A 23,368-nucleotide genomic window follows, 5' to 3' on the forward strand; every position below is an offset into this window, starting at 1 on the left:
GACGGAGGTTGCTTGATTTGGAGCAGGTGCGACAATTCGAAGAAACCCATATAGAACCCAATTGTTATACGAGCAAATCCTGTGTGGAATCCTTTTATATGTATTTTGTTAGATTTATGCGATCAAATTGTGTCACGAGCTATTATTGTTATTTGTGCGTATGTGTTCCCCCGTATTCCCACTCTGTATACACCCGAACGCCATACCTACCCATATGTAACCCATATGCAATCGAAGATTAGGTTTTAGAAACTGTAACTGTGTATTCGAAACAACATCCGAAGCAAGCAAAAAACCAACAACAGACATTATATGAAATAAATTGTAATTTCAAATTTCCAAAAAAAACTATGTGTTTTGTAAGAGCATTTTTCAGCTCAACAGTCTGAAAGATTCGTTACGAGCGCAAATCTGCATTGGGCTCATGCCGATCCTTGATAGGGTCCCCATTGAGGATCAGGAAAAAAATATATATATGGCTGGAGAAAATATCCTCAATCATTGATCCTTGATAAGGACTCCAAAAAATCAAGAAAATTTTTCCTATCACAGGAAGCCATCCCACGCCTTGATCGGTCCACAAATAGCTGAGAAAACTAAATATGTATACTGGGGATGCTGGATACTGGTCCACAGATCAAGGATATTTTTCTGATCTCAGGAAGCCATATCACGCCCGGATCGGCCCATAAATAACGGAGAAAACAAGAAAACAAATCTGGCCTGTTGCGGCCGCTTAAATGGCAGAAAACGAGAATTTTCTATCTGTGGTACCAGGCCAACAGAAGTCAGCAGAAAGTACCTGGTTTTTTATTTGAAAATTTTTCGGGACCCCAAAAGTATGCAAAATTTTTTTCATTCTTTAAAGTTGCTTTCTGCTGATTTCTGTTCGCCTGGTAGCCCAGATCCGAAAACCGAAAAATCTCGGTTTGAGCGGCATCAAATTGAGGGTGGTTTCTCGTCCGATCGGGGCGTGCGACGGTTTCTTGTGATCGCAAGAAAATCCTTGATTTGATGGAGTCCTTGTCGAGGATCGGGGATATTTTCTCCGGTCATATCCTTATGTGTGGGACGATCTGGGCGAACGACGGCTTCCCGTGATCGGAAAAATATTCTTAATCCATGAATAAGGACTTCGATCCCTATCCATACATATGTAGTTTTCTCGGCTGTTTGTGGTCCGATCTGGGCGTTCTAAGGTTTCCTGTGATCGGAGGAACCCCCATGATTTGACGAATTATTTATTAAGGAATAATGATCAAGGATTATCCACTTATCCATTTCTTGTCCGATCAGGATATTTTATGTCACCTTGTGATCGTGCGAGCATCGCCGATCGTTTGGAGACAACTAGGATATTGCCTGTTGCGTGACCTTCCATCCATGGCCAACCTTGAATTAGATCGAGCGTATCAAGTTTTTCGCCCCGCCAAATAAATAATTTAAATTACAACCACCCAAAGTTTTCGGTAATTGATTAGAAAAACTTTTATAATTTTTCATGGCGCCCCCGGGTGGACTGTAAAGTGAATTATAGGCAACAACAATAAGTGACAGTGACACAAGAAATTGCAGTATACATATGCAAACATATTCGTTGCCCGCGTCGTGTGTGTGTGCAATCGGCAATCAATTTGTAAAATATCATCGCGTCGGTCGCGCCAACAATAATTTTTGTGCAAATTCTGCTACCGCCGAGGGATGCCCTGCGATAAAGACAGGAAAGTAGCAGTTGGATTCAAAGATCCAAAAGAGGAATCAGAGGTATTTGTGCAGAAAATTGAAGGCTGATCAAAAGACATTCAGATCTCTCTTTGAGGTGTCTTGTGCTGAAAACATTGCACATCGCCTTCAATTCTAGGCACAGACGTATGATGTCTTTGGAGCGGCACAGTGGGACCTTTGACCGTCTCAGCTTGCTAAATTAGTTAGTGAATATGAGTTCAATAAATATTTGCACACTGAAAAAATGTTAAACTTTGAGTGCTTATATCTCCTAAACTAAAACTATCTTGAAAATTCGATTGGAAAATTCTCTATTAGATGCGTACATTAAATTTATCTAAAGCACTCATTCAATTTTTTTTACTTTTTTGGCTGAGTCCCCACTGTGCCGCGCAAAAGACATCAGCGACCACGCTGCCCTACGGTTTCGGCACGCAGCACTGACATGCTTTCAGTGCGCTTGTGTGTGAAGCTAAAAGCCGTATATGCTGCGGGCGAAACCGGTTTATGGCCGTGCCGACCTAGGACATACACACCATGATGCAATTATACAAGGTGGTATCGTCGGCAAAAGTTAGTCCCTTAACGTATGTATGTACATATGTTGATGTTGATTAACCCTTAACAGGCCCGTGGGTTTTAAAATTTTAAAATAAAATGATTTTACTGATATATTAATATTTAAATTTTATGCAGCCATTAATAATTTTTCTTCAACATTTTTAGTTATATTAAAATGTTCTTTTACATAATATATAAAGATGACTTCTAATTCTGTGGTATTTTTTTTATATGCTTTTTATAATTTTGTTGTTGTCGGGACATAAGGGTTAAGAATATATAAAAAAATTCGTCCGTGAACAACCTTCATCATCAACAAGCAAGCATGCACTGACGATAAGGGACAACACGAACGAACTTCGGCTCCCGAGGAGACCACCTTGTATAATTGCATCATGATACACACATATACACAACTACAAGCATATTTCTGGGTTGGCTCGAGCTCGTGCTGACCGAGGCATTGACGAAGCCGAGTAGCACTTCGGAGGCGAAGGTAGCGTAAAAGAGAATTGAAGTACTAGCCCCGCGCGCCCGTACCATGAAGCGTCAAACGAAAATTGAAAAAGCATTTGTTCCTCATGCGACATCTTGGTATTGTATAGTCTTTGGTTGTATTTGTTGGGAGAATTTTCGTTGCCGCTCTTGAGCTTAACGGTGCGCCAAGTGACGCGCTACCCTGTATCTAACGGGTATATTGTTTTCGGCCGTCACTTGCAACGACTCTTTTCCTTGATACCTCGTGTCTCGACATTCAATTCAAATTCGTTTTCAATTATCGTTCTCGTTCACACATATAAAAAAAAAAAAAAAAAAAAAAATAATAATAATAAATAAATAAATAGAAATAATAGTGGTTTGTTGTGTAAAATCTTCATACACAAACATTATGGCAGAAAAAAGTAAATCCACTCTTGAAGACTTAAAGATTAATCTCAAAAGTCGAGTAAAAAGCATTCGCCGCTTAGAGGATCGATTAGATCAAGGGTCGATTCCTTTGCAATTACCGGAATTACAATGTAGGTTAGATTGTTTGAATGCTTCAATTGAAAAGGCTAACCATTTGCAGGAGCAAATCGAGGACATAACAGGTGATGATGCATATGCAGCCGAGTTGGAAGAGCTGATAATTGTCACCAAAGGAAAGCTAATGTCGCTTATCGCCGCCTTTGATGCAGCAAGCGAGACGAAGCCAGTGTCTTCTTCAGCCCCAACTCATGCTAGACTTCCGAAATTGGCATTACCCAAATTTAGTGGTAAACACTCGGAATTCAAAAATTTCATTAGCCTTTTTGAGAGACTAGTCCATAGCGACAACAGCATACCGATGATCGAAAAATTTAATCATTTGATTTCGTGCCAATCTGATGAAGCATTAGGAACAATAAAGGCGTTCCAAGTCACCGAGGCAAATTATGAAAAGGCCATGGTTGGCCTAAAACGATTATTTGATTTTCACGAATAATATTTCCACATTGTTCAATCTGCGCATCAATCTGCATCATCTCTAAGAACTCTAATCGATACTGTTTCGTCGATTTACGGATCGTTACTGTCGATCGGAGATGATACAAAAATTTCGAATGCAATGCTCATTCATCTCGTTTTAAACAGAGTCGACCCAGTGACGAAACAAAAGTGGGATGAACAGCTTACTTATGAGAAGTTGCCGCTTTGGTCCGACTTTGAGAAAGTCTTGAATCGTCGATACCAGCATCTGTCTGCTGAAGAATCGACCAAGCCAAGGCAAGACAAAGTCATGCCAAGCAAGCAACATAATCGCAGTTCATTTGCTTGTTCTTCCACTTCCACCAACAGTAGAACTCAGCAAAACTCAGTAAGACTACGTAAGACCATGTAGTGTCAAATTGCCCTTCAGTTTCGCGTCTCTCGGTGATGCAAAGGTTTGAGTTTGCTAAGTCGGCATCCCTATGCATTAATTGTCTGCGAAAAGGCCACGCTGTTGTAAAATGCAAAGCCAATAAATGTCGAGTGTGCAGCCGCTCACATCATACATTATTGCATCGATACACAGTGTCGGCTAATAGTCTCGCGTTGCCACCACCCCAAGAGAGTCCTTCTCCTCTATCAAATCAGAATCAACCTTCCACGTCACATGTTTTGCATGCGACAGCGTTGGACAGGGTAATTCTGGCTACGGCGATCGTAAGCGTCCGAACTAAGAGCGGTGAACACATCCTGGCCAGAGCTCTGCTCGACTCTGGATCACAAACAAATTTTATTACCGAGGACCTCACTAATCGCTTACAGATCCGTAGAGAGGAGTCCTGTATTAACTTGCTTGGAATTGGTGAATCTAATTCTCAAGTAAAGGATAAAATACACACAGTGGTGAAGTCGAGAATAAATGTTAGTGAGTTCTCATTTGATTTTTGGATCCTGAAATCAATTTCAGGTTATCACCCTGACCAGTCAGTGAATGTGACTGACTGGCGAATCCCAGAGAACCTACCACTGGCAGACCCTTATTTCTACAAGCCACAAAGAATAGATATGTTAATTGGAGCAGAATCGTTCTTTGAATTATTAGCTGTTGGTCAAATTAAACAAGGTCCTGACTTTCCAACTCTTCAGAAAACCCTTCTTGGTTGGGTTGTGTCGGGAAAATATGTTTCCAGGAGTTCTGCTCCTCAAATTACAAACCGTTTGAGTTGCAGTGAAGAGTTGCTAGTATCCATCGATAGGACCTTGAAAAAGTTTTGGTCACTGGAAGAAATGCCATCTACCAAGAAAATTGCCACACCTGAGCACAAGCTATGTGAAGAACACTATCGTAAGACGACTCAGGTACTATCATCAGGTCGGTTCGAAGTAAGGCTCCCGTTTAAATCAGATCCAAATTGTTTAGGCAACTCCTTTGAGGTTGCGAAACGGCGGTTTTTGTCGCTTGAAAAACGATTGCATCGTGACCCTGAGTTGAAAAAAATGTACTTGGAATTCATGGAAGAGTACCTCTCCTTAGGTCATATGTCTCCTACTGACAATACGATTCCTTCTACTCCACACTACGTAATCCCTCATCAGTGTGTTCTGAGGCCCCAAAGACGCCCCTTCGTCCAAGACGTCCTCACAGGTGGCCTTAAATGACATGGTGGACCAGCCCCATTCTTAGCTATCCGGTGTTTGAAAAGGTTGAGTGAGTCTGCGAAGCTCTCATTCCCTAGAGCTGCTAACGTTATTGGGTCCGACTTTTACGTCGATGACTTGTTGACTGGTGCTGCATGCGTAGAGGAGCTAAGGGCAATTAAGTCCGAAGTGTCTCAGGTTCTTCAGACCGCAGGGTTTGAGTTGACTTAGTGGTTTTCAAACTCACCCGAGATCACCGCATCTGAGAGCACAGCCAAACCCATAACAATCTCGGATTCAGAGTCGACAAAGGCGTTAGGAATCTCATGGTTACCTACTGACGATGCCTTTAAGTTCAAAATTGACTATTCAGTTATGGGTATCCGAGCGACAAAACGGAACATACTATCGGTGACATCAAAGTTGTTTGACCCCCTTGGTTTATTAAGTCCTATCGTTATAAAAGGCAAGATCCTATTGCAGGAGCTTTGGCTTAACAAACTAGTCGATCCCGCTGCATTTGGAAACAGCGTGGAATAAGTTGAAAAATACACTATCTCAATTGGAAGACATATCCATATCTCGGTTTGTGTATTCCGATCCGATGTCTCCGGTTCAAATACATGCCTTTGCTGACGCCTCCATGAGAGCGTATGGAGCGTGCGTCTATATCCGTAGCAGAACTGCAGAAGGTTTAAAAATATCATTGTTGACTTCGAAATCCAAAGTAGCGCCGCTCAAGAACAAAACGCTCCCAGGGCTTGAGTTATGTGCCGCTCACCTTCTCGCAGATCTCTGTCACAGAATCAAGCCCCTTTTAAACGTGCCCATTGAACGAGTCGTTTATTGGTCGGATTCAGAGGTAACTCTCCATTGGATCCGGTCTCATCCATCGTCGTTGTCGACTTTCGTTTCAAATAGAGTGGCTGAGATTCAAGAGTGGTCAGATGATGCTACGTGGCGGCATGTACCCACGAAACAGAATCCAGCAGATATTGTCTCAAGAGGTTGTGACGTCGACGAAATCGTTCAGTCAATTTGGTTCGAAGGACCATCATTTCTGAAAGAGGAAGAAGAAAACTGGCCCAAGAACGCTCATTTCGAACACTCCGATGATCTTCAGCTGGAAAAGAGGAAGACTGCGGTCGGGTTGACCGCGGCTGTGCGAAGTTCGGAGCTGTTAGATGTCATCGAGGGATTCTCGTCACACCTCAAACTGCTTAGAGTGTTCGTGTATGTGTTCCGCTTTATAAGAAAATGTAAAGACCCAAGCCTAAATTTCGAAAAAACTATATCACCGACCGAATACAATGAAGCTTTTTATAAAATTGTCGAAATCATCCAGCATCACGAGTATCAAGGAGAAATTGAAAAGGTTAGGAAAGGATCTACAATTGGTCCTAGTCTTCAGCGGTTGAACCCATTCATCCATGAAGACACAGGGACTTGGTGCAACTTTTCGTTGCTGCGAGTGGGGGGGCGACTAGCCAAAGCTCCTATATCATACGATGCCAAGTTTCCTCTGCTTTTGACTAAGCGCTCGCAATACGTGCGAAGCTATATTCGTCATCTGCACCATTCGAGTTTTCATGTCGGCCCACGAGCACTTGTGAGCATCCTTCGACAGAGCGTGTGGATAGTGAACGCTCAGGAGGTCTGCCGTCAGACAGTTCGATCGTGTATGCGCTGTTTTAAATGCAAGCCTCGATTGCTGACGCAACTCATGGGGAATTTACCCGCAGATCGACTCCGTGCTCTCCGCCCATTTTCAATTTGCGGCGTTGATTTTTGTGGACCAGTGCACACGACATTGAAAATTCGCGGAAGGCCCCCATACAAGTCATACATTGCGCTTTTTGTTTGTTTTGCGTCCAAGGCGGTTCACCTAGAAATAGTTTCCGATCTAACCACTGGTTGTTATTTGTTGGCTTTTCAAAGGTTCGTCGGGCGCCGAGGATATCCCCAAGTCGTTCATTGCGACAACGGGACGAACTTCGTCGGAGCGAGCCGCCATCTCAGCGCTCTGCGGATCAGGCTCAAGGAGCAAGGAGACGCAATTCGCGACTTCGCGTCAAAGAACGGATGCGAATTTGCGTTCATACCGCCGCGAGCTCCTCACATGGGAGGGCTATAAGAGCCAGGTGTAAAAACTGCCAAGAGCCTACTCCTACGGGCGGTAGGCAGCGCGCTCCTAACCGCCGAAGAGCTCGCTACAGTCCTCGTCGGCATCGAGGCCATAATGAACTCGAGGCCGCTGGGAGCCATCAGCCAAGATCCAAGCGACGGCTAGGCCCTAACACCCGGGCACCTGCTGACAGGCGGGTCGCTCATCGCCCCCAGCACTGCGGACTCCGGACCAGGAGAGTCTCAGTTGCTTGCGGCGATGGCGACTTGTCTCGTCAGTCAGGCAAGCGTTTTGGCAGCGATGGTCCCGCGAATATGTCCTGGGGCTGCAAATTCGGGGCAAATGGGGGCAACTGAACCTCGAGGAAGGAGACCTCGTCATCGTGGCCGAGGACAATCTGCCGCCTCAGGAGTGGCTCGTGGGGAGGATCATCGCCACGCACGCAGGAGAGGACGGCATGGTCAGGGTCGTCGAAATAAGGACTAGCACTGGAGCGGTTGTTCGGCGGCCCATACACAAATTAGCGCCGCTCCCAATGTGTTGAAGCCGATGCAGGCGTTCAACGGGGCCGGTGTTGCGTGACCTTCCATCCATGGCCACAATTATTTGTTATTGATCTGAATTATGAAGTCTAGTGTAAGTTAGGCTAGGGCAAAGCGGGAGCGCAATAAAAGCTCGCTCTCTAGCTCTTGGCGAATTCGCCCCGCTTTGCCACCGTAGGTTAGCTAGAGTAAGAGATTTGAATTCTGAAGAAAATATAGTTGTTCGCCAACCTTGAATTAGATCGAGCGTATCAAGTTTTTCGCCCCGCCAAATAAATAATTTAAATTACAGCCACCCAAAGTTTTCGGTAATTGATTAGAAAAACTCTTCTAATTTTTCATTGCCTGTTTAACTTTTAATTGCTAAGCTCCACCATCCCTATCCCCGATCCGTTGAACCTAGATTGACGTCAAGGACAAAAAGGATATAGCCTTTTTAACAGGCAACTAAGCAATTTGGGTCGTGCTATCCCCAAGGTGCTGTCGCCTCGCGTGCTTCGCGACGTTAATCAACGTTATTGATATTGTCGCCATTAAAAATATATTAGTATTCGATTACGCACAAAATTAAGAAAATTTACAAACCGAATACAGATACTTTTGACATGCCGCCTTAGCGGTAAAGTGGCGAGTTGCGATGAACAGTTGGTGTACAAGATGACGAACATAGAGTGCATCGGAAACCCGGAGCGTGTGAAAAATATCGCCTGCAATTTAAAAGCGGTCAACTCCTAGGGCTAGGGCAACTAGGGCCATCGCTAACATGGATTGTTACCTCCCCGTCCCACTGTGTAACCCTGTGGTAAGCTGGAAGAAGACTAGCTAAGAGCCAAAAGTGATCGCCCATCTCTGATAGATTCGGTTGCAGCTCTTCAAGAGGGACTATAGCAACCAGTGGAAGCCTTTCCTGGTGGATGTGTCTGTTACCGTAGGCGACGTGATGTCTAGGAGGAGCTTCCTGCCATACGGTGTCATCATGTGGAAGATGTTGCAGCGTTTCACTAACGTCAACCACTCTTTCCCGATTTCGGTATGGGTTGTGTTTCTTGCGTTCCCTTGTGAGATATCACTGACATCCGCTACGTTTACTCAGGGTCATCTATTTGCTCGGAATGGTTATCTGGACCCATCATTGGTACCACCCTTTCCTCTTGGGCTCTACCAGGTCAGTGCTGTGGATAGGAATTCCAGCATTAGCGAGTACGTGGGCACCGCCAAGTTCTATATGCAGTCCATGTTGCCGGTGAAGAGCAAGAAAAGGCCTAGACCTAAGGCCCAGGAGCCCTAAGACATCTCAGGATGTATTCGGAATAGAACTGATAATTGGAACTTTTTTCATTATTTTCTTTCTATATATTTTCATTTCTCAGCGCGTTTACATGTTCTCGTTCGGTTTCAGTGTCTGTTTGAGTCCACTTGTATATACTATGCCGTGTGTGTTCTGTTTGTGTGTATATATAGTTCATATAATATATATATATATATATATATATATATATTTTGTTTTGATTAAATTAGATACATTTGAATCAACAGCAGTTGAGGTCTGGCTCTGGGATCTGCATCTGCATCTGCAACTGCATATGCCCGTACGGATACGAATGTAAACTCAACTGTTGCTTGGCCATAACCGAAAATAAACCCGTACGTACGTACGTACGTGTGGTATATATGTACGTAGTACGTCTGCTAATGATAATGGATTCATAATTGAGTTCCCTCTGCAATTCATTAAAGCGGTTTGTAATATTAACGTTATGTTTATGATATATCGAATACATGTCTATATATATCTCGCACTGGATAAGTCCCGTCCCTCTATGTACAGAAACTAAAAAAACTGGGCAAAACAGCGGGCGGGGCAGGGCTGGGCAGCGAAACTCCCAAAATTATGAAATCAAACGAAAGAGTCGATATACTGATAACTGATAGCCAGGATAACTGGAGTTTGGCTTATCCTATATACTGTATACTCGTATAGACTGTACTGTACGTTATATTAGCAAAATATGGAATTAGCCTACGTTTTGTATGTGTGTCCTACGTGTCTATGCTTTTCCTTGTTGTTGTTGTTCTTTCAGTTCCTGAATACATTTTTTGCTGAACTCTTTAAATACAATATATAGTACATATACTCGTAATGCTGTTCTGTTCCTACATAAAATACAATACTTTGTTTGCTCTAGAAAATTTGTCTCGAAAAATGCTTCTTTTTTTGTGTGTTTGTTCTATGCTTGCAAAAATTTGAGGTAGTTTTATTTTATTTGAATTTCTATATCTTCATTTTCATGTTAATCTTTTTCCTTTCCGCTTTTTCCGTTTTAGTAGTTTTTTTTAGTTTTAGATTCTCTTGTGTTTTTGTTGCCATACAAAGCCTTGAACAAGAAGAAGAACTAAACTCGATCAGCGATTATAAAGTATTATGTAAAATATTGCTTTCAATACGATCATCATGTTCTATAAAAGCCAGGAGGGGGCGCATATAGACTCGTGTATACATATATATATATTTGATTCTTGTATACAATTATCGGCTAAAACTAATTGGGGCACAGAGACGTATCTACACTATCTTCAGACAACACTCAGATATTCAGATGATACATGTAGCTATGATGCACATCTCTCTTTTGGGCAGTTTAATGGTTGCAACATATTGAAAAAGGATTGCCATTGGGGCATCTCCGACTCCTTGCTCTCTAAATATATCAGTCGTTCCTAACAACTGTGTGGTTCATGTTGTTCAATTACATTTTTTGGCAGTGTTGAGTACTCGGTTTCGGTTTCGTTTTCGATTTTCAGTTTACGTTTGGTTGCTTTTGGTTTTACTTACGTTAAAAATTCACTTATAAATTTATTGGCGTAGAAAGAATTATAAATTACGTTTACTGTTAAGGCGAATTTTCTTTTATATGGGTCTGCTGTTCAGATATGTATGTACATATGTATGTAAAACCAACAGCAACATCAGTGAAAAGAATAGATAGGATAGGATACATCGCACTAAAGTGTGTGTTTGTGTATGCTGTGTTTATTTTTACCTTGGCTAGGTTCTGAATGATTCGTTTAGGTTTAAGGTAGGTTTAGGGGCTTAAGGGCTTAAGAGCGAAACTAGTTAATGATATATAATATATTATGTACAGACTGCTCCTCTTGGAGACGAGTTTTGCATGGGATTTGCACTAACTTAATGGATAATCAATCGTGTCTCGGGGCCTAGGCTTAAAAATGGTGTTTGCATTGCTGTTCGAATTGAGTACAAAATGTTTTACAAATATTTGATGCAGCTTATTATAGCTTTTGTAAATGCTTCAAGTCTTGTGTTCTTCTTTGCTTGTTTTTCTACCTTCTACCACCTTTTGCCTTTGCGTTTGCTTTTGCTCTCTCCCTCTCTCTGCTCTATTTTAAAGTTAACCCGTTGACCCACGAGCCGAGCCAAGACGAGGGTTGTGTGCGTGGTTGGATGTTTTGGCCAGGTCCTAAAGGTACGACTACAACAATAGAACGAACGAAACGAACTAACGAAATAAAACGTGTGGATAAACGATAAACTAATAAAAAATACATTAGAAACAAACAAGTCTTGTCCACTCCGTACTCCATAGCCCATAGTCCATACTCCCTATGGGCTCTATCAAAATGTACAATTAACTAAGGGCTAAAACCTACAACTAGACAACGTTACAACTTAAGACATTTGTTCATAACAGTTGATCGAACGCGCGGGTGGGTTGCGATAAGGTGGCCACAGGATAAATGTATGTACAATTTACAGCGAAATGGGACAGCTAGGGCAACTGAACGAAGCGGGCCCTGTCTATGGGATGGTGCACTGCACCCTAGATGGTGGCTGTGGCTGTGTCTGTTAATAGATCTTTATAGCATATGGTATGATGGCTTAACTTAGATCGTAGAATATCTATTCTAGTTGTCACTGTTTACTCGTTTGTCGCTTGTGGATTTTCTGTGTGTGTAATTACTTAGAGAATACTTTTACTTTTCTGCGGTTGCTTGCTGTTCTGTGGTTCTTAAATAGGCACCAGAGCATCCGTGGCCACCATCTTGGGCGGTTTGCGGGGGTGCTTGCGACGCTGCTGCATCTGCAGTTCGGCAACGCTGAGCACCTGCTGGTAGCTGGACACGGTCCCACTGCTGACAGTCCTCGAGCTGACCGTCGCAGAGACGCCATCGTCCTCCTCCTCCTCCTCATCGTCCTCTTCATCATTCTCGTCCTCCTCATCGTCATCATCGCAGTCACTAGCGCCCATTTCCTGCAGCTCGTTCACATTGTAGTCGTCGGCAAATAGCTGGGCGTCGTAGCGCAGCCTGAAGGCCGTACTCAGAAGGCTGTCCACGCGGGTCTTCTCCGCTGGACACATGTGCTTGATCTGCACCACCTTCGTGTGGCAGCGCGTCCGATTCGGACACTCGGGCAACCACTCGTCAGATATTCTGTGTCGAAGAAAAAGGGATTATGCATTGTCGAAAACAGATATCCGTCGAGAGGCACTTACATCTCGCGCGGGGACCAACGCACGAAGCAATCGTGGCCACCCTGGCTGTTGCGCCTCCGCATCAGGCACTGGCCCTGGAAGGTGATGGCCTGGGAGCCGTTGGTGAGCGTGCTGATCTGGCGCAGGCGATGCTGCAGCCCCTCCATGATGCCCGTGTCGAAGAAGTCGAACATGCGAGCTGCAAAGGATTCGGACGGGATTAGACGAAGTCGAAGAGTGGTCTTGGATGGCTGTGCGGGATACCCACCTGAGAAGGGCTGTCGGCGGTAGCGCAGCTTCTTGCCGTTCTTCCGCAGCTGCTTGGGCACGGGCGGATCGGAGGTGCGCTTGCTGGCGCTCTCCTTGACGTTGTCCGTGGCATTGAAGTGGTTGTTCACATGCTTCTGCAGAGCCAGCTGGAGCACAGGATGCATGGACATGGTTAGAGGGAAGGTATGTCTAGCGAATCCCTAGCGAGAACACTTACCTGGGAACCGAACCTTATTCCGCAGCCCTCGACAATGCATTTGAACTGCTTGGAGCCGCCGTGGGAGAGGACGTGTCGCTCCAGCCATCGGCGCGAGCAGGACTCCTTGTTGTACACCTTGCAGCCCACCCAGAGGCAGGCGAAGGGCCCCGTCTGGGTGTTCACGTGGTGCGTCTGCATGTGGTCCAGCAGCTTCGAGTTGCTCTCGTGCTTCTTGTTGCACTTGTCCCAGTAGCAGACGCCGTCGTGCCGCTTTCCGCCCTTGCCGCCGGCGCCGGCTCCTGCCGGGAACCGGATGGTCTTTGGCTGCGAGAGGATCGGCGAAATGGCGCTCTTGGGCAGGCTCTTGCTGGCGGATTCGGCCAGGGCCGTGTCCACCATCGTGGACTCCGTGCTGCTGGCTGGCGTGGGGCAAGGGGACCTCGAGTCCGGGGAGTCTGGAGCTTCGGGCGACGGTGCGTTGCTGGCCAGGGAGTTGCTGTCCGAGCCGGAAGCGGACGCGGACGAGGCAGTGGTGGGCGGGTAGGCCGAGACGGATTTGGTAGACCTGCAAAAGAGAAATTAAAAAGGCAGTTCTCCCTCCACTCGGAAATCTACTTACATGCCATCCGCGATGGAGTTGCTGCTCTCGCTGTTGCTCAGGCTGCCCCCGATCCCGGACTCGGGCGTGGCCAGATCCCGCAGCCGCTTGTGCGTCGGATGCGTCTCCAGGGAGCCCACCGACTTGTCGTCCTCCTCGTCGTAGTTGCTGCTCCCGCTGCTGCTGCTTCCTCCGCTGTTGTTGCTGGCGATCGGAGGCGGCGTGGCCGTCGGCTCGCTCTTCTCCGGCGGCGGCTGTGTCATGTCTGTGGTCGTCTGGGAGCAGTCCTCGCCCCCGCTGGAGATGCACGACGAGGTGACCATCTCGCTCAGCATGTCCGTCTGACTGGCAGCCCTCCGGCTGCTGCTGCTGCCAGCCGAGGGCGACGGCGCCGGCGAGCTGAGGGAGGCGGGCGTCGAGGGCTCCAGCGAGAGATCCACCGCGGAGCTGACGCTGTTGGAGTAGCTGCTGCAGGAGTTGGAGTTCGAGTTGCTGTTGCTGCACTCCGGCAGCAGGTCGTGCTTCACGACGTCCACAGTGCCCCTGCTGCTAGGCAGCTGGCCGGCAAAGCTCTGCGGCTTGGGCGAGGCCAGGAAGGAGACCGAGGAGCATTGCGAGACTGCCGCCACGAGGGCAGAGGCCGAATCCTCCGCCTTGATCTTGCTGAAGGCCGACAGCGTGCACGAGTTGGAGCTGGACAGCGCCGGCGAGGATCGCAGGAGGCTGCTGCTGCTGTTGCTGCTCGGCGAGCTGAAGGGCAGCGGCGTCAGCGGATGGCTGCTCGCCTTGGCCACGATGCTGATGGCTCCGTGCGAGTTCTTGACCAGGTCAAAGAGATCGGGTGTGACGCCACCGCCACCGCCATTGATGCTACTGCTGCTGCTGCTGGTGCCCAACTTCAGGGCCGGCACCTGGACCTTCGCCATGCTCAGCGTGGGCGTCAGCTTTGAGGGCGCAATGCTCACCAGCGGCGGCGTGGGATTACATGTCGTGGGAGTGGGCGCCAGCGCGAGCGCGACCGTGGCTACGGATGCCACTGGGGTCGTGCTCTTCCGCAGCTGACACAGTTCTTTGGTGGCCGATGTGGGCACTAGTGGCGGTGGTGTCGTAGGCGTGGCAATGGCAGGGGCCGTCTTGGGTGGCAGGGAGCGTGTCCTGCTCTTGAGGTCAACATCTGCGGGAAAAAAACAAGAACGATACAGATTAGCTGGGAATCTAATGGACTGCAGGCGTAACCTCGGCTCAGCTATGCAAAAATGGATCAAGGCATACCCGATTATGCTTGGATATTGCAAATCTCCGGGATCACTTACCATCGGTGGGCGGCCGCAGTCCGAAGATCTGCGACGTGGTGGAAGACGTGCTCGTCACCTTGCGACGCGGCAGGATCGGCGGCTTGGTGGCCATGGATGAGTTCGAGATGGTCACCAGAGGCGGGGGCTGGCTGGAGCTGAGCCTCGGAGGCTTCACAATCGCCCGGTGTTGGTGTTGGTGTTGCAGCTGCTGCTGGTGCAGTTGCATGGCAGTGCTGTTGATGCTACTTAGATTATTCCAGGCATTATGGTTGTTGCTGGCAGTGATCAGTTGTTGCATCTGCAGCTGTTGCTGTTGCTGCTGCTGCTGCTGCTGCTCCGTCGAAGGCTCGAAGATTGAGCTCAGGGCGGGCATGGGCTGCAGGGCGGGCAGGCTCTGGTGTTGTTGTTGCTGATGATGTTGATGATGCTGTAGGGCCAGGGTGGCGGCCAATTTCTGCTGCTGCTGTTGTTGTTGCTGTTGCTGCTGCTGCTGATTGTTGGCCGCAATGGCTGCCGCCGCCTGGGCCAGCATGGCAGGCAGCGTGGCAGCGTTGAGCAGGAGACCCGCCGGCGTGGCCATGAACCCTGGCTGGGCCGCAGCGGCGGCGGCTCCTCCCTGCACCAGTCGCTGCAGCTGCTGCTGCTGGATGGCGGCAGCAATCTGCTGCTGGAACAGCTCCTGGAAGTTGGGCGCACTGTTGGGCGAGGGCGTGGTCGCCGCTGCCTTGGCCGCCGCCGCCTGCTGCAGTTGCAGCTGCTGCTGCTGGAGCTGTTGCTGCTTCATCAGCAGGTCCTGCAGCTCGTTGGCGCTGAGCAGACCGAAGGGATTGCCCGTGGAGGCCGCTGCCGTGGCCGTGGTGGCCGTCGTAGTCGTGGCCGTTGTCACCTGTAGCGGGAGCACACATTAGTCGCAACGCAAGGGCAAAGAAAAGTAATCAAATAAACTCGGTAAATTCAATATAATATTCGTGACGGACTTTGGGGGAATGGAAAATGCTACACACCTGCTGCAGCTTGAACACCGATCCGTTGAGGAAGTACTGGGCGGCGGCTGCCTGGGCCGCCTGTGCGGCGGCCGCATTGTTGTTCGCTGCCGTGGCCATCGCCGCCTTGGCCACGTTGTTCAGCTGCATGATGTTGGCGGCGGCCGCCAGTTGGGGCGGCAGTTGGACTAGATTCGGCAGCTGCACGGGCAGCTGGTAGAGCGTTACATTGGGGTTGGGATTGGCGTTGGGGCTCGGGGCGGCCGGCGTCGTCGGATGCGTGATGGCGGTGCATGCGGCAGTGTTGGTGGCTGGCCCTGGGGCCGGGGAGATCTTCTGCTTCAGCGCCGGACTCGTGCCCGGCGGACGGTAGGACATGGCCGCCTTTCCGGCCTGCGCCTGCAGCTGGAGCTGCTGCTGCTGCTTCATCTCGGGCGTTCGCGGTGCGATGGCCACGTGCTTCTTGGCCGGCGACTTGCCCACCCCCGTGTGGAAGCTGTTGGAGCCGTTCGAGGAGGTAGAGGACGAGGAGCTGGAGGAGGAGTTGCTGTGGTTGCTGCCGTTGCTGGGCGTCTTGCGCAGATTCGGCGCCACCTGGGCGATCTTCGCCGGCTGCTTGGTGCTCCGCTCGATCTTCTTGAGAGCCGGAACGGGCAGACTCGTCGTCTGGCTGGCTGGCAGTGGCGGTGGCGCCTGTGTCGTTGCACTCACATTCGGCTGTGGCGGCGCCAGGACAGCGGGGCTGGGCGTGGCCTGTTTTGTCGCCTGCTGTTGCATCTGCAGCTGCTGCTGTTTCTGCTCCTTGAGCTGCGACAAAATGTTAAAGTACTTGTTCAAGGAGGCGGTCGTGGCGGGCGTGCTCATGGTCAGCGTGTTGGCCGGGTGCAGGGCAGGGGCTGTGCTGGCGATGGCGTTGGCATTGGGTGGCGGCGACAGTTTGACCCCCGGCGAGGGCTTCATCTGGGACTTGAAGAAGCCGGTGATCTTCGTCTGCGACTCCTCGAGGGCCGCCGCCTTCAGTCTTTTGCTCGCGTCGCTGCCTGCCTGGGGCTCGCAGCGACTTTTCTTGGCCGCCGCCGAGGCCGGACTGCTCCCCTCTGCGCCGCCGGCGCCCGGTCCCGATCCTCCAGCTGGACGCTTCTTGTTGGCCGCTACGGCGGGCACGGCGGTGGAGGTGCTGCCCAGATTCGTGTTCCACGGCCACTGGAGGGTGGGCAGCAGGCTGGGCTGTCGCCCCTGGGAGTAGGCCATGGCCATCGGCGTCGTTGTGGGTTTGGCAGTGCTGAGGCTGTGGATGTGGGCGTGGCCGTGGGTGGGAATGGCCGAAGCTGGAGCCGTCGCCGCCGCTGCTGTCGGCCTGCTGTGGGATGTGGAGGTGGAGGACGCTGTGGAGGAGCTGTTCGGGCCGCTGGGAGTGCTACTGCTCCCGCTGAGTATCTGGGGCGGCATCTTGGTCAGCTGTTCGTCGCTCAGTTGCGAGTGCGCACTGTACGGGGAGCCGGGCTCGGACGCATCCTCACTGGAGCCCGTGCTGGAGTCCGCGCAGCTCAGCGAAGTGGCCACGCCGCTGGAAAAGAACGCAAAGAGAGACCACACGATAAGTAAGGCGTTATCACGCGGGTAGCGAATGGAATGGCTTAAACTATGTGCATATGTGGTAATCATTATATGTGGCTGAGATGTCTGGGATGCAATGCCTCCACTGGCCGCAGCCACATCTTCTTTCCAGACACGGGCAGCCCCTGGAGGAGGACACTGGCACACTCGCACACTCGAACACCCGCGTCTAGCGCTCCATCGATTTCCCATGGAAATTTCGAGCGCTTGTTTTAATTCATCAATTCTGCAATTACATTGCGCCTTGAATTCGTGTTTGTGTGTTTGTTTTCTTTTTTTTTACACGCTTTGCTGTTGTTTTTTTGCCCCTCTTTATTCCACGGTTGTTTATTTGCCCGCCAGTGCTGGGCAGGGGAAGAATATCGATATATATCGATAGTGACTGTTGTGGCGCGCATTTCTTTTTTAAATTTAATTCATTTGCCAAATGAAGAGCACTCTCCGCACCTCTCTCTGGCCGCTAAAAGGTTAGCCTGCCACCAGAGGAAAGGAATGTGTCCTTTTGGCGCAACGAAAAAAAACAACAAGAATTATGCTGCGAGAGAACTAACCACAAAGAAAAAGAGAGTCGCAGAGAGCGGAGCGACCAACACTCGCATACATATGTAGCACCAAAGACTATACAATACCAAGATGTTGCATGAGGAACAAATGCTTTTTCAATTTTCGTTTGACGCTTCATGGTACGTACTAGTACTTCAATTCTCTTTTACACTACCTTCGCCTCCGAAATGCTACTCGGGTACTACTTGGTCAGCGTCGAGTCGGTGTGAAACCGTCGTGCCGAAACCGTAGGGCAGCGGTCTTTGGTCTTTGATGTCTTTGGCGCGGCACAGTGGGGACTCAGCCGAAATAGTCAAAAAATTGTATGAGTGCTTTAGATAGATAGATGTACGCTAGATAGAATATAATAGAATAGATAGAATGTAATGTACGCATCTAATAGAGAATTTTCCAATCGAATTTTCAAGATAGTTTTAGTTTAACATTTTTTCAGTGTGCAAATATTTATTGAACTCATATTCACTAACTAATTTAGCAAGCTGAGACGGTCAAAGGTCCCACTGTGCCGCTCCAAAGACATCGGCGATCCGCGACCACCGCTTCGACGGTGCTGAGGCTCGAGAGTGCAGAATTATTTCGTTGCTGGTGAAGGCATTGTCGAACAGACAAAACCGATGGGCAGCGGGGTCGCGGTAGAGACGAAGTACAGGCGAAAAGGGAATTGAAACCCCGCGCGCTCCCTCGTGCCTTTTGGGTCTCCTAATGTTAGGACCCGCCATAGAACAGCTTTTTGGTCGCTCATGCAACATCTTGGTATTGTATAGTCTTTGGTAGCACACAAAACGGGTCGATAAATAAACGAAAGCATATAGTAAACAAACAAACAAAAGAGGGAAGAGCGAAGAGAGAAGAGAAGAAACACGCAACGAACACAGCAAGAAAAAACGCACGAGAGAAGCAGCCAAAAAGGAAGAAATAAAAGTTAGCTCTCTCTCGTCTCGTCTCCTCTCTCTCTCTATGTCTCTGCCTTTCGTTATCTTTCTTTCTTTCTGATTGTCTGTTTGTCCGCGTGCAACATACTAACAGCCGCAGCATAGGAACCGACGGGGGCAAGAGACTAGAAATCTAATGCAGGTAGCAGCAGCAGCAGCGGTCTCACGCGAGTTAGGCATGGGATGGATGGATGCGGCGTGTAGAGCGTGGAGTGTGGTGTGTGGAAGGGGCCTGGGCGGGCCACACGTATGCCATTCTCTCGTCTCGTTTGAGCGGACAAAGGGAAGGAAGGGCATACCTCGTCGGTTCGAGCATAAACTGAAAGGATTCTCCTGCACATTTACTCTTTAATGAAATTAACAGAACGAACGAGCGAACGAACGAACGAACGCGTTGTTCTTTTTTCACACATTCATTCCTACTCTACTCCTATTTCTCTCCCTTCTCCCTTCTCCGTTCATTTTCGCTGGGCATTCTTTCGTTTTGATTTGCTTTAATATTCGCTTTGTATGCATGTGCTTTCTGTTGCATCGCCCGTCATGTGGTAGCCAACACTGGTTCTGGGGCTTCGCTTCGTTATGATTTCCAGGAATTTGCATTATATTTTATTAGCTTTTCATATCATCATACCATATCATCCCGGGGGTGCGGTGGCAGGGGCACATTTTACATTCCACCTGCCCCATCTTGTTGGTCGCATCGTTAAACGCGGAGATTATGCTTAAGCTTTGTGGAGTTTGGTTCGGGATTTGGGTTCTTTTGGGTTTTTCGTTGGGTCGAGGGTTACACATCGGACCAGTGCTGAATTTTATGTTTCTTTCTGGTTTGTCGCCCTAACAGGGGACCCATTCGGAGACGGAGACGGCTGCGGCTACGACTACCTACGGGAATTAGAGATCTACACAAACGGAAACACTTTGTGAGTTTTATGTTTGTCTACCCCCAAAAAGATCTCTCAGATTACGAGCTGGTCGTCGTTCCTGTTTTTGTTGTTTTTCATGCGATGATAAAGCTGATTAGAGAGATTGATGTTGTCCAAGGGTTTTCCCTCTTTCCTGATGAACTCGGGCGATGAATTAAATTCCCAGGTTTATTCATTTCCCTTAAATCTTTTTATTAACAATAATAATTATTATTAGGCAATTAATGTCAACTTCATTTAGTTTTTAAACAACTGAGAATATAAGAGGGTTTCTTTTAAGCATTTCTGATAGTTTAACAAGTTGTAAAAATCCGTTCAGAACCCGTTAGAAAAAGTTCCTATATCTTTCTTTACTTTAAAATAGTAAAATATTCGACTTGAATGCGGTTTTAATTTGACGACGGCACATTGTATATCACATAACCATGTCCCAAAAGATAGCCTTTCAATGAATTTGAAATGGAATTTGGTACGCTGGGATATTTGTCCATTTATAGAAGGTTCGTTTTTAAAGTTTCTCATTGGTGCCCGGCAATGCGCTCGATGAGGTACTTCTTTTACAGTTCCTTAGTTTGAAAGGTATTTTCGGAATGCTCGTTCATTTACAGATGATTCTTTTCAATTTGCAGCATTTCAACATATTATGCATTCAGCGGCAGAGTTTACTCTTGAATTATGCACTCTAGTTAATTTTCCAGCCATAAGCAAGGCAAGGAAGGGGAAAGGCAAGCTACTTCCACCTCCGCTTGGAGTGTTTTTTTTTTTTTTTTAATTCCATTTAGTTGCTTGTATTTACAAGTTATTTTATACTTAAAGCAAACTATATTAGGCTATGCAAGCCCAACATGTGTGGTACGGCCGTGAACTAACTGGACTCTTGTCTGGTGCTCAACATCGCGCAGTTCCCTCATTATGGTCGCCGCGAAGTAGCTCGTCGCCTCCCAGTTTTCCGGGGACAGGAGCATGTACGGCACCAAGTTCTGCTTGACTACGGCTCCACCCAGCGCTTCTTCTAGCCGCTGGCGCTGCGCTGCGAACCTGCCACACGAAAATATTGCATGTTCGGCATCCTCCACCACGTAGTGCCCGCACCAAGAGCATTCTGCGGAGTCCGCATGCCCGAAGCGATGAAGGTAGCTTCGGAAGCAGCCGTGACCACTGAAGAGCTGAGTCAGGTAAAAGTTAACCTGACCGTGCTTCCTGTTTACCCACGCGTCGATGGACGGGATAAGCTGGTGGGTCCAACGCCCCTTAGTGGTCGTGTCCCAGCGCTGTTGCCACCTTCTGAGGCTCTCCTGTTTGCACGCCATGCGTACCTGCCGTTTCGCAGCCACGTCCATTCCTCTGCCATGTGTTCCCTGGTAGTAGGTGGACCGTTCCTCCGCCAGGAATTCCAGGGGTGCTATGCCTCTTCCGAATCGAAGAGAGGCGGTGCGTGGCTGCCAGACCCCGTGTGTAGCTCGATGTTTGAAGGGCCTTTGCCCAGATTGGCGCCGCATACAGCATCACCGATCTCGTGACACTTGTTATCAGTTGTCGCCGCCATTGCTTTGGTCCTCGGGTGTCCGCTTGGAGTGTGCTTTTGTGTGTGTGTGTATCCAACACTCCCACTCCCACCACCCAACCGAACACCCTTCGCGCTCTGCACTTTTTCCCCTTAGATTTTTCCCTCTCCTCCCCCCCGCTTCATTTGCAAGGCATGAATGAAAGCAGCGCCCAACGAGAAGGGCAGAGAGAGAGAGAGTGGGTGCGGGTGGGGGAGTGGGTGGTATAACAATAGCTCAAGAGAGAGAGTGAGAGAGAGAGGGGGTACAAAAAATCATTGCATATTTGCTTGGGCAAACACAGCAAGAGAGGACTGAGAGAGAGGAGAGAGAGAGAGAAAAATAAAGAGTGACAGCAGAATAGCAGCGACAGCTAACAGTTATTTAACACATGATGTAAACGCGAATGTAAACTATGCTGTAATATGCAGAGCGGCGGGGGAGTGCAGCAGGGAACAAAAGCAGAGGCAAAGACAGAGAAACATGCGCAGCAGCTGAGTGGAATGGGATGGGATGGTGTGGAATGGTGTGGGAAGAGGGAGCAAGAGCAATGCACGCGACGTAATCGCCTGACGCTGCTTGATGTCTCTTGATGACTTTTACTTAGAGCACAGAGCAGAACACTACACCACACTACACTACACTACACTGCACGAGATGGTTGTTGCCACTACACTGCACAGTGTTTGTCTTTGCCCCACAATTCCCGAGTGCTGTTTAAGGCCTTTGCTTCTGGTATACTAACTTTTAACGTTATCCAAAGTAGTTGTATCCGAAGCAGTATTCCAAGCTGTATCCAAAGGCAGCAGCTCCCGCTGGTTTCTTGTATCCTTTGCTATTGGATTTTTCACACTGTGTCACCACATGGACCGCGGGGACCAGACCTCCGCCACTCCACACACTCACTCACTCGCTGGCGCTTCGGCTTTAAGCTTTTCTTTTTCTTTTTCCACTGTCCCCTTGGCGCATTTCGTTTGGGTTAGCTGTGTCGGAGGAGCTGCAACGTTCCCACCGTTTATGTTGCTCTTGCTGTGGCTGTTGTTGGTTTAATTATCCAAAGACACACAGTGGCACACTCCCGACAATACACACGAACACACGAGCGCGTAGCATAAATATCCATATCCACAAAGGGCCAAAAGAGCAGAGGAAGAACCGTTCTCGTTCCCGTTCCCGTCCGTCCGTCTGTTTCGTGCGCCGCGCGTTCTATGTCCGAAAATTCTGTTGCGGCACCGCGTCGCGTCCGCTATACTGCAGGCACCGCGTCCGTCAGGGCTAAGAGAAAATGGTTGACTGAGAGAAAATGGCTGACTGAATCGACTGTATGTACCGACTGATTTATAGAATCCAAAAACCTGGCTTCTTCTTCGAAAAGGGAAACAACGGGAAAACTGCAAAGTTTGCGCTCACTTCGAACCACTCTCTCTCTCTCTCTCTCTCTGCGGCTCTCTCAGAAATTCCCTGTATAAAAGGGCCCGAGTGGATATTCTAACGGCAACTATTGGCTGCATGCGAGATGCGAAGCGAGCCGAGGCGAGCCGAAGCTGCCACACGACCTGAAACGAACGCCACACTGCACCCACACACACACACACACGCACGCAGGCACGAGAGCATTTATGCTCTTCGAAGCAACCCTCGAAGGTATACGACTGACTCTTGGAACTCTCTCTCTCGCTCTCACTCTGTTCCCTACATTTCTGCCCATTATTATTATTTTTATTTATATTTCACTTTTGTTGTTGGCACGTTAAATATTTCCTGTTTGTAGTCATCGTCTTTGTCGTCTCTCTCTCTTCTCTGAGCGTCCGCAAGAGAAGTATGGAAAAGGGAGAGAGTGGAGTGGAGTGAAGAGGAAGAGGTGCAGGGTGCAGGTTGCAGGAGGAGGTCGGTCGCTGGCAGCCAGCAGT

General features: G+C 48.5%; 2 protein-coding genes across 3 annotated transcripts; one reads left to right on the forward strand and one right to left on the reverse strand.

Annotated features, from left to right (window-relative positions):
- The first annotated feature begins 8,647 nt into the window (after positions 1-8,647).
- LOC117192678 lies at positions 8,648-9,847 on the forward strand. The gene has a single exon (XM_033397403.1). It carries the CDS (start codon positions 8,981-8,983, stop codon positions 9,326-9,328), a length of 348 nt encoding a protein of 115 aa, XP_033253294.1. The 5' UTR covers positions 8,648-8,980; the 3' UTR covers positions 9,329-9,847.
- Positions 9,848-10,528: 681 nt separating this feature from the next.
- LOC117192677 (zinc finger protein jing-like) lies at positions 10,529-22,770 on the reverse strand. 2 transcript variants are annotated; one of them, XM_033397402.1, is made up of 8 exons: positions 22,204-22,770; positions 15,900-17,445; positions 14,914-15,781; positions 13,622-14,774; positions 13,021-13,567; positions 12,802-12,949; positions 12,555-12,732; positions 10,529-12,492 (listed from the first exon to the last, which is right to left on the reverse strand). In XM_033397402.1, exons 2-8 carry the CDS (start codon positions 17,325-17,327, stop codon positions 12,069-12,071), a joined length of 4,746 nt encoding a protein of 1,581 aa, XP_033253293.1. In that variant the 5' UTR covers positions 17,328-17,445; positions 22,204-22,770; the 3' UTR covers positions 10,529-12,068. The 2 variants fall into 2 exon arrangements, with proteins under 2 accessions (XP_033253293.1, XP_033253292.1); XM_033397401.1 differs by lacking the exon at positions 22,204-22,770 and adding an exon at positions 17,781-17,908.
- Positions 22,771-23,368: the final 598 nt, after the last annotated feature.

This window comes from Drosophila miranda, assembly GCF_003369915.1.
Source record: "Drosophila miranda strain MSH22 chromosome Y unlocalized genomic scaffold, D.miranda_PacBio2.1 Contig_Y2_pilon, whole genome shotgun sequence".
NCBI lineage: Eukaryota > Metazoa > Arthropoda > Insecta > Diptera > Drosophilidae > Drosophila > Drosophila miranda.

Excerpts from the sequence above, each read along its gene's own strand:
- LOC117192678 (XM_033397403.1), top strand. The coding sequence starts at position 8,981 with ATGTCTAGGAGGAGCTTCCTGCCATACGGTGTCATCATGTGGAAGATG.
- LOC117192677 (XM_033397401.1), bottom strand. The coding sequence starts at position 17,893 with ATGCGCGCCACAACAGTCACTATCGATATATATCGATATTCTTCCCCT. Across the intron at positions 12,950-13,020 it reads GAATAAGGTTCGGTTCCCAG|CTGGCTCTGCAGAAGCATGT; the intron begins GTAAGTGTTCTC and ends CCTGTGCTCCAG. Across the intron at positions 12,493-12,554 it reads CGTTGGTCCCCGCGCGAGAT|AATATCTGACGAGTGGTTGC; the intron begins GTAAGTGCCTCT and ends TCTTCGACACAG.